The sequence below is a fragment of the Eptatretus burgeri genome, chromosome 2, assembly GCF_056783735.1.
Source record: "Eptatretus burgeri isolate ZD-2024b chromosome 2, Ebu_testis_v1, whole genome shotgun sequence".
NCBI classification, from domain to species: Eukaryota; Metazoa; Chordata; class Myxini; order Myxiniformes; family Myxinidae; genus Eptatretus; species Eptatretus burgeri.
The window spans coordinates 117136354-117155795 of NC_140962.1; the positions used below are offsets into that span (position 1 = coordinate 117136354).

Here is a 19442-nt window from a genome sequence, read left to right on the forward strand (position 1 = left end):
CACATACACGATGTGAATAACAGACACACGCACAGCCCTGTAAGAGACTCACCACCAATACTGTACAGGACGCGCATGGCGCGCCCTTTCATTCAAATCTGCACGCCAATTTACAATGGCGTCTCACCTTGCTCAACCTTCACTCACCAAAAGTTCACCACCTCGACCACCAACATCTCACGCACATAGGAAAGGTCATTCCGTGCCTCCTTGCACCCCCACATCGATACAGTTCGCCACCAAGCAGAGGCATGCTGCGCGGCTCAACCTGCGGGTGGCGTGGGGGCGGGCCAAGCATGTTGGCAGTGCCGGCTGCATCTCGCTGGGGATGCCCCGAATGGGCATGTGGGACCGACGCGACCCTCGTCCAGTCACCAGAACATGGCAGGATGAGCAGCGAGGAGAGGGGTCACAGCGGGGGGGGGGGGTTGCAGGGTGGTGTGAGGCTCTGGTTCGTGTCACGCTGGATGTGCACAAGACCGCTTCCAGCCCAAGGAGCCTGGAAGGGTGGGGCTATGATTGTCGTGGCCCAATAAGGAAACACGATTCGGGTCACAGCACTTCGCTTTGGGTCGTCACCCCACCCTTCGCCCTGGACTTGTAAAAGGTGGATCGTGAAGCCGTCCGCCCTCTCTCTCTCTGCTCTTCTCCACCTGTCTGCCTTGCCCTCTCCTTCGCCTCTCTGCTCCGTCCTCTCTTCACTGCACCTCGTCTGCTGTCGCTGCATCTACACTCGGGGTTGGTGTGCGACAGACGTTCTTCTGGACCACGAGCCTCAGGAAAGTGATTAAGCAGGAGATATCGTGCCGACTCTTAATGTGAGATCATTCAAGCGGAGCGTCCCCCAAAGCGTACTAGGTTACGCGGTCGGCTGACCTTGCCAGGAATTGTGAGGCTGTTAATCCTCATCTGCTCTCCTTCCTTCTGGCTATCTAATCTTCATCAGGTTTGTGTGTGTGTGTGTGTGTGTGTGTGTGTGTGTGTGTGTGTGTGTGTGTGTGTGTGTGTGTGTGTGTGTGTGTGTGATGGTACCTTTCGCAGCATAAGTTAAGATTGTATAAGAGATAACGGGATAAGTCTGCTCTGTTTCTGCTTTTGTAAATTTCTTGCCTTTTGTCGCACCCCACAAATTCCATGCTATCCCTGCGTTACATATCAATAAACCCCATTCACTGTGCCAGATACCATTCCTCGCTTAATTGTAAATAAATGCTTTTTATATAAATCTTCCCAGCTCGTTTTCGTCTTTTCCTTCATTAATCCAGCATGGTCCGTATCCTAGCTTAGCCGGAACGTTATCTCCCAACGATCTATTTTCAGCCGGTACGTCCTTGGCAGTTATGCTCGGCTGCATCTGATCCCGTTACGTGATCCAGTTTGAACAAGGCATACTGAGGGCGTGTCCCCCGGTAATTAGATCACGTGACCATAAGGTAACAGGTATTCAGTAGACAGAGGACCCTAATTCACGTGTGTTAAGTTGTTGGTGTTCACTATCTGTGTGTGACAGCTTGCGATTCCGGAGAGTCTGGTGGGAACCAGAGGTAGCTTCTCCCCACCCCCCTCTTTTGTAGTCTTCTCGCCCCAACCCCTGGTCCACAACCATATACAAATCTATATATACACTGTATATATATTGTATATATTGTATGTGTGTGTTTGTTTGTGTGTGTGTGTGTGTGTGTGTGTGTGTGTGTGTGTGTGTGTGTGTGTGTGTGTGTGTGTGTGTGTTGTGAAAATCACGCATGTATACATCACGAATCATGTGCATATACAATCACAATGGTGTGTGTGTGTGTGCGTTATGAAAATCACGTCTGTATAATCATGAATGAGGTGCACGTACAATCACAATGGTGTGTGTGTGTGTGCGTTATGAAAATCACGTCTGTATAATCATGAATGAGGTGCACGTACAATCACAATGGTGTGTGTGTGTATCCAAGCCATATCTTTCTTTTTGGAGCTTTTGTCAGTAAATTTTCAACAAACTTTTATCATGAGAATATGGAGAAAATAATAAAAAAAAATTGGCCAAAATGTGAAAGGGCAAACTCAAAGAGTCTATAAATAGCCCCTATTACCCCACCCTTTTTAACCTTAACCCTGCCGAGATGCCCCATTATTTTATTTTATTTTTATATCGCTTCTATGTTTCTTCATTTTATTTACCGTTGAGTTTCAGTGTGTCCGTCAAGGCCATCACTTTCTGTTTTTCTTTTTTTCTTTTTTACCATTTAAGCTTTTGTCATCAAATCTTCAACAAACCTTTGTTAAGAGAATATGGAGAACAAAATGAATAAAATGTACAATCATTTAAATTTTGTTTTTGTCAAGTTTAGTTTGAGTACAAAACGGAAGTGGACACACTTTGCATTTTGAAATGCTTTCTAGTTTCATATTTGCATTCATCTGTGGTTTTATCTCATAATATTTTGCTTAGATGAAGGTTTTCTTTTCATGTACCTGCATCTTAACCCAGACATGTGGGTGTGGTGCCCAAGATAGCTTAATGAACATGTGTTCTTCAGAAGTGACATAATTCGAATCATTTATAAAAGCCAAAAGATTACAAGTCTTGAATGATCACACATCCTCTATTAGGCCAAAGCAGTACCTTTTGGAAACCAGTAGGATAGTTTGTGTTCATACCCTGACCAGATTAACTAAAATTGAATTTCAGCAGAAGATAGACCAACATCTAATGAACAAGAGCTGATGCAATTCATTCCCAGGTAGACACATAATCTTTTGCGAAAAGAGACATAATAACCTCACACATTCTTATTCCCATGAATGAACAGTTTTGCAAGTAAGAATGTTTCTTTGGAGGCATTTGACAAAATAATGACAAATATTATTGCTTTAATAGTTTATTTGCCACATTAAAAATCATCTCTTAGTACTGCATTTGGATTAATAGGTAGTAAGCGAGAAAATGACAATATAGTATAACTAACTATTTGCATGCTTTGAAATCAACCAGCTTTTTAATGCAAAGAAAACAAAACAGACACTTTATCATGCAATGCAGACAAACATTGGCGTTGGTGGACATCTATTCATGAATGTACACGTACAATATGTATGAATGTTTACATTTTTGTGCAAACAAATCAGACATACATTAGCACTTTTAGCAATACTGATTTTATGAAATCATTGCCATTGAAAATAATTGTTTTTGTCATTTATTACAAATCAACGAAGTGGCATTTTCACAACTCCGAGGTAAATGATAATTAATTAATTAATTAATTAATTATTCTTAATCCTGTTACACGTGACATGTGTCACAGAATGGAGATTGAGCAGAAGTCTCACTCTTGGTATCATCGTGTTTTATTTTTTTTTACACAGTGCATGCGCAAAGTCCATCATGTTCTCAGCAAGTCTACAGATCTCGCCATAACCATAGCTGCAATGGTGCCAGAATCTACTTTGGGTGAAAAGAAGGAAGAATGTTCTTCAAAACGTAGACGTCAATCAAGGATAACTCGGTGTGTTTGGCTATTAATTGGTCGGAAAAAAACAAAGAAGGTATAATCTGGATGAGTTTCTTTTTGATTTCCAAGAGATATTGACGCTCCATCATTCGAATGATCTTTGATCTGGTAATTACTATATGTCTCCAGGCCTATTGCATCTCTGGATGAACTAATTATTTCGACATCATATCATTATTCTTCTTCAGTTAACATATGTCTCTTTGCAGTTTGTTCAACCACTAAATCATAGAAAATAGATAATATTCATAAAACTGTCACATTCTCAGACCAAGTCCCAGCAAAATTTCAGATAATGTAGTTCACCTGTCACGTTCAAACAAGGTATATATTCAGTTGTTTTAATCCTTTTTGGAGTTCAGGTGATGGAAGTTTGATTTCAACAACTTTGAATGTCAAAATAATCTGCTCAGCTAACAGTGTAGTGAAGTGTTCACTGACACCAAAATGATTAATATCTGATGCTATTTTCTGCTTTGTTACCTCTGAGAGGTTATGTTTTCACCCCTGTCTGACTGTCTGTCTGTCTGTCTGTCTGTCCGTGAGCAGAATATCTCAAATAGTTATGAACAGTTTTGGACGAAACTTGATGGATAGGTTGTGTGTGTGTGACAAGGACAAATTCAATTCGATTTTGGTGATGATCTGGATTCAGATGCTAGAATTTTTAGCAATTCTTTACCATTGAGAGATGGAATAAAAAAAAACGATATATCGCACGAATTATCTCAAAAGTTACGGATGGATTATAAAAAAAACTTTGGCGGATGATTTGGGGAGGTGACAAGAACAGGCCGACTCGATTTTGGTTCAGGTTCGGAAGCAGATCCGGCCTATCAGTGGGATACAAAACGTCAACCGTTAAACTTGGTGGAGCTATGCAGTCTACCGAGTGCCATTCTAGGTTTTCTCGTTGAAATTATTACCACCAATCTCATTCTTGATAATACACTCCGGAGTAGAAAGAATTGATTTCAGATCACCTTCCCTTCGACTAACGTGTAATCACTTGGCTAGAATGTTTTTCAACTACAGTATGTGACTGATCTAATTCTTAATGGTCTCATGCATGATGGTCTGTATGCAGCTTACGCCAGTGTTCGTGATAAATTGTTGGGTAATTTTGTGCTGCGAAAAAAAAAAAAACAGCAATAAATAGTCTCTATCAATGGAATAAATTTAAATAGGAGTAACGAGACGGAACACTTTGTAATTAATTGACCTCACCCCATCCCCCCTCCCATCCCATCAATAGTTCCCCTCTCCTCCCCTGGCCATCGGCCAATCTACTCTCTCCACTTTTCATTTCCTGGATCAGTGCTTGGTTTTAACAGAATAAATCACAGCTAAAGTGGCTAATTTTAATAAACCTCAATTTCTTTATAAATGCAGCAATATTTCTCTGTTTATTAAAGGAATGGACTTGAGAAGTCCAATAAAATGATGTTGTTGTTTATTCAACAGATATGCAGGTCTTCCATGCTTTATCACTTTAAGTTAAATCAATTTCAGGGCCTTATGTTACGTCTTCCTGTCCATGGGTCAGTGTTGTATATTAATCATTAAATTGCAAAACCAACAACGTAGTCATATTTACTTGCATGCTTTCTCACAAATACTACTCTTTCAAACCAAGCTCACTTATTTGCAACAGTGATGAATCCACTTGCTGAGAATATGACAGACTTGTATTCATGAGGCTATGTGCAAATGCAATTCACAAGGACACAAGGATCAAAGGATGTCAATGCGAGTGAGACTGATGGCCAATCTGTATTCTGTACTTTGATGCGTTAGCATTTATCCCAACTTTAGCAGCCTTTGGGTAAAGGCTGATTGAGCTATGCACAATTTCTGAGCAGAGGCTCAGCCTCAGCTGTGTCGTGTCTGAAGAATGACTGAAGAGTGAGAAGAAGTTCGTTCTGTCCCATCATCCACACGAAGGATTCATATGTGGCTGACAACTGCGGCGAATGCTTCCTCCTGCCAGAAAGTTGTACTTGTGACAAATTATTACGTCAATGAACAAAGCACAATATAGTTCATGTCATAGCAACACCAATAACAAAAATCAATGCAAATGAAAGCTCAAAGATTCCAGTAATGCTGCAGGACAAAGCAAAAACTGCATGAGTTTGGTGGCTTTTATGTTGGTTTTGGGTTAGGAATCCAAACGAAGGTGAAATTATCAAATCTTTGCATCAAACGGTTAATATTTTCTGGATTAATCAAAATATAAACAAATACTGAATTGTAAGAGTGAGTTTATTTGTTGGTTTGTCTGTTATTTATACGTTTTCAAATCCCTGGGCCAATTTCCCGGAAATTTCCTGAACCACATTATTGTCATGCTTGGTGTTGGCTTAATGGTTAGGGTGGTGGGTTTGGAATCCGAGGGTCCTGAGTTCAAATCCCGCTCGACCATTGAATTAATACCAGGTGGGGTTGACTCAGCTTGTCGTCCTTCCGAGGTCTGCAAAATGAGTACCAGCTTGCTGGTATCCTGTGTCGGAGTGGTGACCCATCCAGGATTGTGCCCAATAGCCCAGGAAACTGCTTCGGCAGCACGGACGCTTTGTCCAGAGTATGGTCTCAATGGATAGATGGACATTATTTTTACACATGGAAGGTCATTATCACAATAAAAACTTTCAATTATTAGTCAAGTTAATGTAAATCCGTTAAATAAAGGTGCATGTACATTGAGTGCCACCCTGAGTGGGGGGAAAGATGGCAGTTGGATTGCCCCTGGGCTGCTCAGCGTTCGAAGATCAATTATTACCCCACACACATGAAGCGAAAAGCAGAGCTAAGCAATTGGTTCACTTTGTCTGTCTACAAATGTCAGTTTATGATCTAGGAACAATTTGATTTCCATTTCATGTTATTTTGAACAGGAATCAGAACATGAATCAGAAAACGAACTTGTAGTCTAGAAGAACTTTGGCTTTGAATTTGTCTTGATCGTGCATTGGCAGATGAGTGAAATAATTTTTTAGTCTGTCTGCCTGTCCTCGCAGTCAAACAAAATTGAAAATCATTATAATCAAGGAAACTTACTCTTTGTAAGGGAGTCATAAAGGACACTAAGAACAGGCACGAAGAGGTAACGTTATGATTTTTTAGATCCTCGTGGAGGATCTCTAAGTCTTACTCACGTTGTTGTTCTTCATCTTCTTCTTGTGGACTTTTTTGTTTCACAACCTACAGTTTTCATGGAAACTTCCTGAAACTTGGCGCATATATGTAAAAATACCCTGCGCAGACAGTAACCATGTCCGATTTTTAAACTTCCTCCGAGAAAAAAATTATGACGTCAAAATATCTCCGCTAATGAGAATCGCCTGAAAAAATTATCTCCAAAACTAGGCAAGCTTTTTGAATTCTGTTTGCGGGAATCGAACAGGGCATTAGCAGAGATGAATTACCGCACATATGATACATCACTATGACGTCATATCAATTTTTATGACGTCATTCCTATTTTTTCACATTTTTTGTTTTACAACCCAGAGTTTTCATCGGATCTTCGTGAAACTTGCCATGTATATGCAGAAACCCACGCGCAGGCAGTAACCATCTCCGATTTTCGAAATTCTTCCTCGAAAAAAAGTTGACGTCATAATATCGCCGCTAATGGAAATCGCCGATACCATTATCTCCGAAACTAGGCAAGCTGTTTGAATTTTGTTTGCGGGAATCAAGCTGGGCATTAGCACAGATAATTTATCGCAAACATGAAACATTACAATGACGTCATATTCGTTTTTATGACGTCATCATTAAGAGGACGAGGATCTTAGCTCATTTGAGCTTGTTAAAAAAAGGTGTTGCAAGAGATGGTGCATCAACGGCAGTAAACTTCCCCAAAAAAGTTTCTTTTCTACAACCTTTAAAATTTTTATTTTATATAAATTAAATTACATACTTTAACAATGTAGAACACAAATCGCCTTGTTGGCACTTTCAGAAACCTTCCGTTAAGCAGTACTCGGACAAAACATTCTGGCATTTTCCATCATCTCAACCAATCAACTTTGCTGCTCGCAGACCTTTCCCATGTTCTTTTTTTCAAACCTGCATGGGTGGGATAAGGTGTTCTATGAACTCTATAGTTCTGTCTGCAATGAACCAATTGCATTTAAATAATTCCATACCAGTATGCAGAATGGAAATCAATATACAAAGGGTCCTCAGTCTCCATGGGATTACACTGAGTATAAGGAGGGGTCGCCATCGCTATCCGATACGACCTCAGACAAAGATATGAGGAAGTCATTTGGCCCATCATTGCTGTGGGGCATTCCCGAGATAATTTTGCTTCAGCTTTAAACAGCAATCTTGATGTTTCAATAAGGTCGATCTAAACAACCCCATTTTAATAATATGTACCCTTTAAAGGAATTTCAAGGGAGGAGGAGGCAATGGGGCCATCAAACCCTGTGCTGGTATTGACAATTTATGGTTGTTTGTCCATGTTTTATCTATTTAAATGCTGAGCGTCAAGCAAGGAAGCAGCATGTAGTATTTTTTTAGATCTTTGGTACGACTTGACCCCAGGGTTCGATTCGACTGCCTCCCAGAGTTACACCAGATGCTCGAACCATTACACTAACGAGTTTGGTAACCCGACTTGTATTTAGATAAGACAGGTGTCCCTCCATGCAGGGACACCTGCATTTTCACAACGATCCTTCATTGTATATATTATTAACCCTTTTAATTCAATGATATCAACCAAACATAAACTCCTCAATCAAAAACATGATTAACTTTAAAAAAAATTCCAATTGTAACATGTTCCATCATACAGGGCATTGTATTTAAAGGCGAAGTTTATCCTCTGCACCTGAGATAAATCACCAACAGATAACAAAACCTTGCATTTTGAATCTTCAACTGTTTTCTTGAACTCGCTACTCTGTTATATATTCCTGTGTCTATTCTTGTCCTTTTTTGTGTGTTTGTTTGTGTTGTTTGATGAATTATTGTTTTGCCATTATGGCGGAAAGCTTGACAAGCAGTTTTTCCATTTGAACCTCAGTAAATGTTTTTCATTTTTGTATTTTCCTTCCCGTCTGCTCCTCATTGCTTTCATCCAACTCCGATGTGCCCTCCCTCTAGAAAAAAAAGCAACTTGCCATCTTTGGCAAAAATTGATAAAATATGAGGGCCAGTCAATAAGTAACGTTAAAATTTCGATATAAATTCAAGAATGAAATGTGTGTAGTTATAGACGACATATGTTATATCTCTGGGTAAGAGTCATACTGTATTTTGCCTGTTTTAGATCTGGCGACATTGAGCATATGACGTCAGTCGAGCAGTTCCAAGATGGTGGCTCCCTTAGGAGAATGCACCAGGGAGGAGCAACGTTCTGTCATCCGTTTCTTGGGACATGAGGGTGTAAATCCCAGTGAAATCCATCGCAGAATGGAAATGGAATATGGTGACGCATGTTTGTCACTGCAGCAGGTGTCCAACTGGGACAGGAAGTTTAAAAATGGAGCATCCAGTGTGGCAGTCGCTGATCACTTGGGCCAGCCCCACTCAGCTGAAACACCATAAATGGTTGCAGGAGTTGAGCGCATGCTAAGGGAAAACCGTTGCATTACGCTAGATGAAGCAGTCTCTGAATTGAACATTAGCCATGGTTCAGCACACCATATCATTCACAATGTGCTGGGGTTCCGCAAAGTGTGTGCAAGGTGGGTACCTAGACAACTCATACTCGAACTGAAAGAACGGTTAGCGGATGCATGTGAAGAACTTCTGCGACATTACGAAACAGAAGGTGACGCTTTCTTACAGCATGTCATGACTGGGGATGAAAGCTGGGTCCACTACTTTCAGCCAGAAACGATGAGGGCAAGCAAAGAGTGATGCCATTCAACTTCACCGGAGCCAAAAAAATTCTGCACACAGCCGTCTGCTGGAAAAGTGATGCTGACGCTCTTCTGGGATAGCTTTAGAGGCCCACTTGGAGAGCATTGCATGCACACAGGGACCACAATCACAAGTGCATCATACTGCGACCTCCTTAAAAATCACCTGAAACCAGCAATCAGATCAAAATGTCATGGATTACTCACTACCGGTGTTTTGCTGCAGCATGACAATGCTTGGCCCAATACTACCCACACTACAGCTGCAACAATCGAGGACATGCATTTTGAGTGTCTTCCTCATCCACCCTACTCGGCAGACCTCCCCCCTTCGGATTACCACATCTTTGGGATACTTAAAGAGGTGGTTGGTGGAACCACTTTCCGATCGGACGAAGAGGTCCAAGAGACGGTGCATGAATGCCAACACATGCAGCCAAAATATTATTTTTGTGGAGGAATCCAGGCCTTAGTAAAATGCTGGAAAAATGCATTGAGCACAATGGAGATTATGTTGAAAAATAACACAGTTGTTACACATGTACTGAACATGCAATAAACAATTTGTGAAAAACATTTCAAGGTTACTTCTTGATTGGCCCTTGCACATATCTTCTGGTGGGAGCTCAGAGATCTTTCAGTTACTTCATGGTGGATTCCTTCAATTCGCCTCCATCAAAAGAGAGAGGGTATTGTAATCAGCCAGCATGTCATTGTCAGAGAGAAAGCGAGTGAGATATAGAGAAGAAGAGAGGAGAGAGAAAATATAGAAGGTGTGTGTGTATGTGTGTGTATGTATATATGTATATATGTGTGTGTATATATGTGTGTGTGTATATATATATATATATATATATATATATATATATATATATATATATATATATATATATATATATATATATATATATATATATAATAAAGTACCAGCCACATCTCTCACCTGCAAATGGTGGGAATAACCATTCAGCTCTCACCTTATCAGCGAAACCCAGGTAGCTAGGATTATATAAATAATTGACACCTCTCACACTCCTCCACCAAAAGAAGCTGCATAAAGCATTCCAAGAAGGTAGACACAAGGTAAGCGATTTGCCATTTCAAACCCATCCCAGAGGTCATCCGCAGCTATAAAGACGTTCACACATAGTACACACATGAGAATCCCAATGTGACACACCCCTCAGCTGCCGGACCTGTTTCATCATTAATTGGTAAATCATCGCTTATTGGAAAATTTATATATTTGTATGTGTGTATGTATGTATGTGTGTGTGTGTGTGTGTGTGTGTATGTGTATATATATATATACATATAACAACATATATACATATAACAACAATGTATGAATGTATGTATGTGTACATGTGTGTGTGCGAGGGTGCACATGTGCGTGTGTGTGTGTGTGTGTGTGTGTGTGTGTGTGTGTGTGTGTGTGTGTGTGTGTGTGTGTGTGTGTGTGCGCGTGTGTGTTTGTGTGTGTATCAGACACACCTCCTGACTGTTATGGTGACCATCGTCACAAATTATGTCTCACGGTAAAACCGCATAATCCGCAAAGAACAACCGTACATCTGCCACACAGACCATCGTTCCCACTAATGCAAACCATTCAACTGGAAGGCAAGTGATGTGATCTGCAGTAAATCAAAAGATGTGGAGTAGGGTGTATCACTTTTGCAAAAGTAGTTGCTGGAATGAAGCACTATGTGCATATCGATTCCACTCGTGAAGTTACGTGATCGACCAAAGTTTGAAAATTTTTCCACCTTTTTTGACCGTGGGCCGCCATTTTGAAATTTCAGGAAAAATCCATATTTTTGGAAATAATATTGAATTTTGAATATTAAAAAATATATATTTCTCTGTGTTTCGATAGCCGAATGCACTTCAGTAGGCACCAGTATGATAGTAAGTACCCATAAATATTATTCACAACTTGTCCCAACATTTTGAGAAGGGGTTGCCATTTTGGAATTTCACTGAAAATCCCATATTTTGACAATTATTGCACGGCACATTGTTTGGCATTTACAGAATATCAGTAGTAGCGTTTTCATAAAGTCATTATTAATGACAAATGAGAGCATGATCATTTAATTCTGAGAACAACCAAATATGTTTTAAGTGACATGGTTTTCATGTATGACAACATAACAATCTCGCAAACAAGCAACCACACAGATATCTTATAGAGAACATATCGTTTGTTTTGTATAGTCTGGGTAAAGCTTCCTGTGCTCTTCCACGCACTGCAGCAATGCTTGACGTTGTTTCTCATCATGGCACGTATTAATAAAGTCAGACACTAGCTTAATTCCTCTTTCAGCGAGATCATTTACGACAGGCAAAGAATTAGCAGTGACCACCACACCAGGTGGGTGGCGAAAGCCATCTATTTTCTCAAACTTGCTTTGCTCCAAGACCAGTTCAAGATATCGGATGTTCAACAAGTGTATTTAAACAGAGTGGCCAAGTTCGTAGGTCTGTTCTATGCTAAAGCATTCCTACAGAGTCCACTTAGCACATTTGCGGCACGACACGATCTGAAGTTCATTGCTGACATGTTCCTGCACAAACATTATGACAGTGGTGTAGCAGATGCTTGTATCTTGTCGTGCAATTGCCATACTTGGTACTTAACACCTCAGTTAGTTGTGTTGTCCCGAGCTGATAACGGTGTCCCGAACACAGAGAGAGTGTTGATGGGACAAGTGTTAATTGATACAGAATGGCCTGAGAAGTTCGTCTCTGGCAAGACACAACTTCCCCACGTGGAATTTAATTCAACTGATGACATGCCAACGCTAAGGTCTTTCATTAGCCAAGAATCCTGGCTGATGTTTGACCTCCTAGGAATAGACGATGATCAGGAGTTGCTGCAGACACCTGTGGCTATGTGGGACAAGTTCGCTAGTTACAGGGAATTTTGCGAAAGTGCTAATTCTTTGCGTGTCATAAATGATCCAGCTGAAAGAAGAATTAAGCTGGTGTCTGACTTTATTAATACGTGCAATGATGAGAAACAACGTCAAGCATTGCTACAGTGCATGGAAGAGCACAGGAAGCTTTACCCAGACTATACAAAACAAACGCTATGTTCTCTATAAGATATCTGTGTGGTTGCTTGTTTGCTAGATTGTTATGTTGTCATATATGAAAACCATGTCGCTTAAAAGATATTTGGTCGTTCTCATAATTAATTGATCATGCTCTCATTTGTCATTCATAATGTCTTTATGAAAACGCTACTACTGATATTCTGTAAATGCCAAACAATGTGCCGTGCAATAATTGTCAAAATATGGGATTTTCAGTGAAATTCCAAAATGGCAACCCCTTCTCAAAATGTTGGGACAAGTTGTGAATAATATTTACGGGTACTTCCTATCATACTGGTGCCTACAGCCTACTGAAGTGCATTCGGCCATCTAAACAGAGAAATATGTTTTTTAAAATATTCAAAAATCAATATTATTTCCAAAAATATGGATTTTTCCTGAAATTTCAAAATGGCGGCCCACGGTCAAAAAAGGCGGAAAATTTTTCAAACTTTGGTCGATCACCTCACTTCACGAGTGGAATCGATAGGCATATAGTGCTTCATTCCAGCAACTACTTTTGCAAAAGTGGTACACCCTAATGTGGAGTGATGAGCACCTCCCCGGTCTCCATTGGACATTGTCCCACACCAAAGAGTCAAAGGCGATGCTCACCATAACTGTCAGGAGGTGCGTCTGATGTTTAATGCCTAATACGGTCATTGTTGGTGAGATATTTATTGGTATGCTGCTATGATGGTTGTAAATAAGTCTGAAATACTGATCGGTGGTGCCGTTTGATGGTTAACTGATGTTGACCATGTAATCTTTGTCTGGTTGACAGAGTTGCTGGGCCGACACCTCCAGGTTTGAGGTGACACTTTGGTGTAGTATGATGTCCATTCGATATCGGGGGCATGCTCGTCACACTCCACATGTTTTGATTTACCCGCTGATCACATCATTTGCCTTCTGGTTGAATGGTTTGCATTAGTGGGAACAATTATCTGGGTGTTAGATGGATGGTTATTCTTTGTGGATAATGTGGTTTTACCATGTGAGACAATCTGTGGCAAAGCTCACCAAAACAGTTAGGAAGTGTGTCTGATGTATAAACAAAGAATGTGATCATCATCAGTTAGATATTTGTTGGTATGCCATCCTGATGAGGGTAAATGAGCCTGAAATCCAGATAGGTGGCTCTGTTTGATGTTCAACTGATGTGGACCATGTAATCTTTGTCTGTTTGACAGAGTTGCTAGGCCAATGCCTCTGGGTTGGAGGTGATGCTTCAATGTGGGAGTATATCCAATGGAGATCAGGGGAGTACTCGTCACACTCCACATGTTTCTGTGTGTGTGTGTGTGTGTGTGTGTGTGTGTGTGTGTGTGTGTGTGTGTGTGTGTGTGTGTGAATCCGCACGTAGACGAGCTATAATATCACACCCTGGTGTGTGAAAGGGGTCCCTTGAGAAATACTCTCGTGAGGCTTTGAATTGTTGTGTTCTGTCTTGTTCCTTCATCAAATTCAATTGACCCCAATATTTTGAGAATTTCAAAGGCTTTATAATTACTTGATGCAGTGATGCCTTTTGTTGGAAGAGGAAAGCTGACAGAATGGTTGCATTTTAAATTTATATTCAAGAGTGCAAGTCGGTAGATCATTATCAAAGGAATTATTGATTAATTTTGTATTCAAATTTAACATTTCCTTATTCACTTTCTTGTGATGACCTGAAAATTTGCAAAGAATGTCGAGCAAAGCCGATTCTAATAATACAGCCTTGAGAGTGTGATTAATCTAATTAATAAGTGTGAGGATGCAAGATTGCAGCTTAATAACTCAATGTAACCAATGATGTAAATTTGCCTTCAAATTCCAACTGGCGAGTGAATTTAAATGTACAATGATTACGTAGGATACATATTTGAAAGTTTGTTAATGAATTCAAGGGGTACACAAACTTACCTGTGGATTGTGAATGCCAAAACCACCAGAAGGAATCCTGCGATAATCACAATCCCGACAATCATTCCTGCAGAAATATTCTCAGGAGCTGAAACAAAGAAACAACAAAAAATATCGAGATTTGTTTGTTCATAAAGGTGTAGGGTGTAGTGAACTGTGCATTAATTAAATCAAGGTGTAATTACTTTAAGGACAGGGGTAGTGTAGTCAGCACCACCCAGGAAAAGAAAGAGCAAGGAAAAGTAAATAAAGATAAAACTGGATGGTGACAACGAAAATTATATATATGTACAGTATATATATATATATATATATATATATATATATATATATATATATATATATATATATATATATATATATATATATATACATACATATATACATACACAATGATTTGATGATGTCGAGAATGTTGGGGAGTTAGAGATATGAGATTCAGAGTAACGGTACCCCTTTGGACAAACACCTCCGTGCTGGCGAGTGCTAAACTTTGTGAATTGACGAGCGTGACATTGAGGCAGTAGCTTCCTGTGCTGTTGAAAAGTTCCTGTAGATGTATTGCACAGTCGGCTTGATGAGGCACTGGGCGGCACCACTGCCCATGCGGCGAGGAGCAATCATTATCTGCCACCGTCGTGCACACCTCGGTGGGGATGCTGTTGTGTATACAAACACAAATGTACACATATCCTTATAAAATATACACACAAATGGTGAGATAGTGAATAAATAAAAAAAATAGCTATCATGACAATGTATTTTAATTCTTTGGAAAAAAAAAACTTGTTTACCAAAATCCATGACTCAAAAATGCCATAATGACAATGGAATATTTTGGCACAATTGTGCTTTCAGTGCCATGCTGTAGCTAAAACATCAGAACCATTTTCACAAATCTACATTTACTAATGATCAAAATGTAGGAAAACATCTCACGATTCAGTTTATACACTTATGTCACATTGTGCAATGGAATCGTTCACTTGCCCCATCAGCATTAAATGGAAAAACATCATTGTCTATTGTTTTCCCTCTTGGATAAGAGGGACACTTTCACCAACCTCCATAGCGTAACGGATAGAGTATCTACTCTGTGTCTTGGAGGTCGGTGGTTTGAACCCCAGCCTCATGATTTTAAAAGGATAAAGGATTCTTAATTTCATCACATCAGAATATAATAGGTTAGAGTAAATTTTGATGCTTTTGACAGAATACAGGGTGTTTCCAAAGTCTGGAATTGTTTGAATTTTTTTGTTTGAGAAGATGCCTTTGATGTGGATAGGACATCATGGACTGATAGAATGACCCCCAGGTAGTCAAGATTTACTGCCATTTGACTTTTTTTCTTTGGGGACACCTGGAATCAGAGATTTATAACAGAAGACTACGTGCTATTGAAGTTCCAAAGAATGAAATCAGAAACGAATGTGCTAAAACCGATGTTAATGCTTAAAAAAGATGTTAAAAAAACCTACATACAAGAATTGATATGTGTATTCATGTCAGTGGCTCGCAATTTAAGCAATTATTAAAATATCATTGTAAAATAAATATCCCTATGATTCTGGACTTTCGAAACACCCTATACATTCAGTAAAATAGCGAGTTGTACGTGGCACCTGTAAGTAGCCTGTTAATTCGATTTTCTAGCCAAAAAAGAAAAATACCAAATTCAATTTTAATGTCCTTATCATAAGTGTATTCACACTTTAACAGTGGATAAGGTGATTACAACCAGCACACAGTCCAATTCCTATCATACACCAACCTTTTCAGTCAATACATGCCCTGTGACAAAATTAGTACTTCTTTACAACATTTAGAAAACTTTGTTTTCAGAGCCAAACTCAATTAACCTATGTATAGCATGCAGCACTTGAGGACGCTGTGGGTTTGTTGGTACAAATGTTGTATGTAATGACACGTCTTGCCTGCTCTGACCTGCCATTGCACATGACAGTGAAGTCCAAAGACGCACTTTGCTCATTCGCAGCCTGGACGATTGTAAAGGAAGACTCCAGGTCAACAACTGTTATCCCTTCTGCAGAACAAATGGAAATACCTTGTGATACATTCGTTTTAATGTTAAACCGAGGACAATGACACCATGAAGGCAGTTTTATTCAACATGGCCAAATATATTGGGTGAATGTTTGTCTACATTCAAGAATTGCTTTATCGCTACGGATTATCTATGCATCAAATTGAGGAGTACACTCAGCCAAAATCGTGTGAACCGATGTGTCACTCACCGATTAAATCAATACTGGCACGATAAGTACCATAAAGGTAGATGGGGCATTCAGAGTTTTCAGGTGCTTGACGCTTAACAAGCACCAAAGCAGCGGGAGCATCTGTGGTATTCATTGTTGTGGCAAACATTGTGGTTTCATTGTCAAATGTGGTGGTTGAAAAACTGGTTTCTGTTAAATTTTCTGAAGAAGCTGTATTATATGTAAGAACTACTGCAGTAGTCATACTGGTGGAATCGAGGTTTATAGTTACAGAATCAGCTGTGTTTACCGAGGTGGCCACACCCATCGTCGACAATGATATGTCGCTAGTTTTACTGGGCGACATGGTTGTGGCATCATCATTTGTCAGTTCCACTGTGCCGGGTGAGGAACTACTGCTGCTGTCGGTGGGGCTTGCTGAGATTGAGGAAACCATCCCAGTAATGGTGGACAACACCGTAATATCGCCTCCTTCAGAAGATGGATTTGGAGTGTTTGGCGATAAGGAGCTTAATCTGTTTGTAGTTGGAAATACACTGCTCATGACCTTCGTCATCACCGAAACCTCTGGTGTGCTCAAATCATCGATCATTGTTGTGTCTGCATGTATAGGAAAAAAAAAAGAAGAGAAGTAACAAAAAGTTTAGTATCAACAAATCATTTTCTTATTTGCAATAAGCAACACAATTCTTCACATGATCAAATATCATGAACATCATCTAACCTTGGGGGAAATGAATAAACATCAATGTGCTACAGGCATCCTTATGACGATGATAAATAGAGCTTATCTATCACAGATCATATTTCTAGACATTAAACTGCAACTAAACACTAGTATTAGGCATCCACAACCATCCTTGAACATATTGTGGAACATCTGCCAAGGTCCTTGTCACTTGTGCAAATGAGATGAAAAAGGACTTCACTGAAAGTTCCGCTCAACACAAAGTTCAGGATAATATTTTAGTGTTCAATATCTTCAATGTTGTCCATTGTGCTAAACCGGCAGCAATTGTGCTACGCTGTGGACATGCCGCATATGATAGAGATCAGAGATGGTGCAAGCCTGATGTTCTCGAGCTCGAGTTGAGAAAAGCTTTCAAACAAATAGAGCCCAAGCAAATGTTTCTTCCTGGAAAATAGTTTCCCAGGAATTCCTATAAAATTGCAGGAAATTGATTCGGGATTCCTGCCTTTTCCCAGTTTATTTTTTTTGTCCGTTCAGACTCGGAAAATTTGGGCTCGAACCATCTCTAGTGGCAATTTTAGAGGTGCTTGTGCTTGTGCAGTGTGCTCTGTGTATTTCCTTTCCCAACATGAAAGAAAGACTCATCAATTTGTATTTTAAAGCCTTCAAAGCCAACCCACAACAAAGTTGACGAGATGAGAAATGTCTGCAATGGTAAAAGATACATGATAATTCATACAAAGCTACAATGTGATTGGATGGAAAATGTGGCTGGTGTCCAATAAAAATCAGTTTTCTGTAGGCATTGGTTGTGGGGTTTCTGGTGACGTTATCAGGAATAAATGGGCGACCAACAAAGGGCATGGACCACCTTCCACTCGGCCTCGGCCAAATTAACAATGTTGGGAAAAAGAAGAAGTCAAAACTGCATCCATATTCCATGAGAAATGATTAACGAGAACCTCAAAAGTGGCAGAGCACAGGGATAGGTTCCTTATCCCGTCCGTAGCTTGATTACATGGAAGAGGAGATGCTTTGGCAAGAATGCCACATAGATGTGTTGTTTGTCGTTGTTTAAACGAGAGAGCTGAGCAAAGCAATGCGAGTCTGAAAAAGACGGGAGAATGTTCGGAATGTTTGAGGAAGTGAGGGAGAGAAGTTGTAAAAGTGTGAATGCACATTGAATGCCATTTCACTTTACAGCTGTTGGAGGAAACCACTTTGCAAGTAATATGCTACAGCCATCCCATTGAGCTGAGACTAGAGCTATGATTCATACAAGAACTGCAATTCAAAAGTTGTGCTGTTAGATGCACTTCGATCATGGTCAACATTGGATGATCGATGACAGATTAATAATAAGGGTATTATCGAGAGAAAGATTTTCTCATTGTTTTGGGGTTTTTCAACATCAGGCATGCTTAAAATAAGTTTCACTAAAGAGTGTTAACAATTTAGCATACCTTGCATGAGCTGGACGCCATGGCAGGGAATTGGGGGGTGGGGGGAACGTTTAAAGAACTCACGAATACCCCTTTCAATTGAGATTCTTTGCAAACAGCAAAAATAACACTTTGACCACATCAGTGTCGGCTCGGCCTCAATCCTTATTCCACTTACATTCCCAATTAAAATTAATTTCCACCTGCACATAAGTGGTTCACATGATGACTACATTTCCCCTTCCCCATGGGGTACTTCGATTTTTGTATGCAGCACAAGGCTGAGGGGTAGCATCATTGGCTGAGTACAAAGCTGTGCCACTGATGCAGTGCCCTCTATAGGTTAGAGCAGGAATTTGAAATATATTCAGGGTTTTGACAATAGTTCACCTACTCTTTGCGAAAGACACCATGGCATCTTTAACGTCCACCAACTAATGCCGGCAGATGGGATGGCCAGTTTATCGTCTATCCGAGGGACGGCACACACACACTAATGAATCACCCAGCCTGTGAAACACCAGGATGACAGTTTATAGCTAGGCTGAGATTCAAGCCCAGGTGAGACAGCTTAGAGGTGAATGTGCGCACCTGTACGGCCACCCTGCCAGCTTTAAAGTACTGATCTGCTCAGATTTAGTTATTGTGCACTGTTCGCCTGGTGCTCTGTTG

At 40.1% G+C, this 19442-nt stretch overlaps 1 protein-coding gene across 2 annotated transcripts in view; it reads right to left on the reverse strand.

Annotated features, from left to right (window-relative positions):
* Positions 1 to 3340: 3340 nt before the first annotated feature.
* Positions 3341 to 19442, reverse strand: part of LOC147032902 (melanocyte protein PMEL-like) — a 32743-nt gene continuing 16641 nt past the window's right edge. The window contains exons 7-11 of one of the 2 annotated variants that reach the window (XM_085870922.1): positions 16656 to 17237; positions 16345 to 16444; positions 14854 to 15059; positions 14401 to 14488; positions 3341 to 5489 (exon numbers count right to left, since the gene is read on the reverse strand). In XM_085870922.1, coding sequence (XP_085727048.1) covers positions 5348 to 5489; positions 14401 to 14488; positions 14854 to 15059; positions 16345 to 16444; positions 16656 to 17237 — 1118 coding nt within the window. In that variant the 3' untranslated portion in view covers positions 3341 to 5347. The remainder of the gene's footprint in view (positions 5490 to 14400; positions 14489 to 14853; positions 15060 to 16344; positions 16445 to 16655; positions 17238 to 19442) is intronic. The other variant, XR_015055399.1, reaches the window with a different exon arrangement.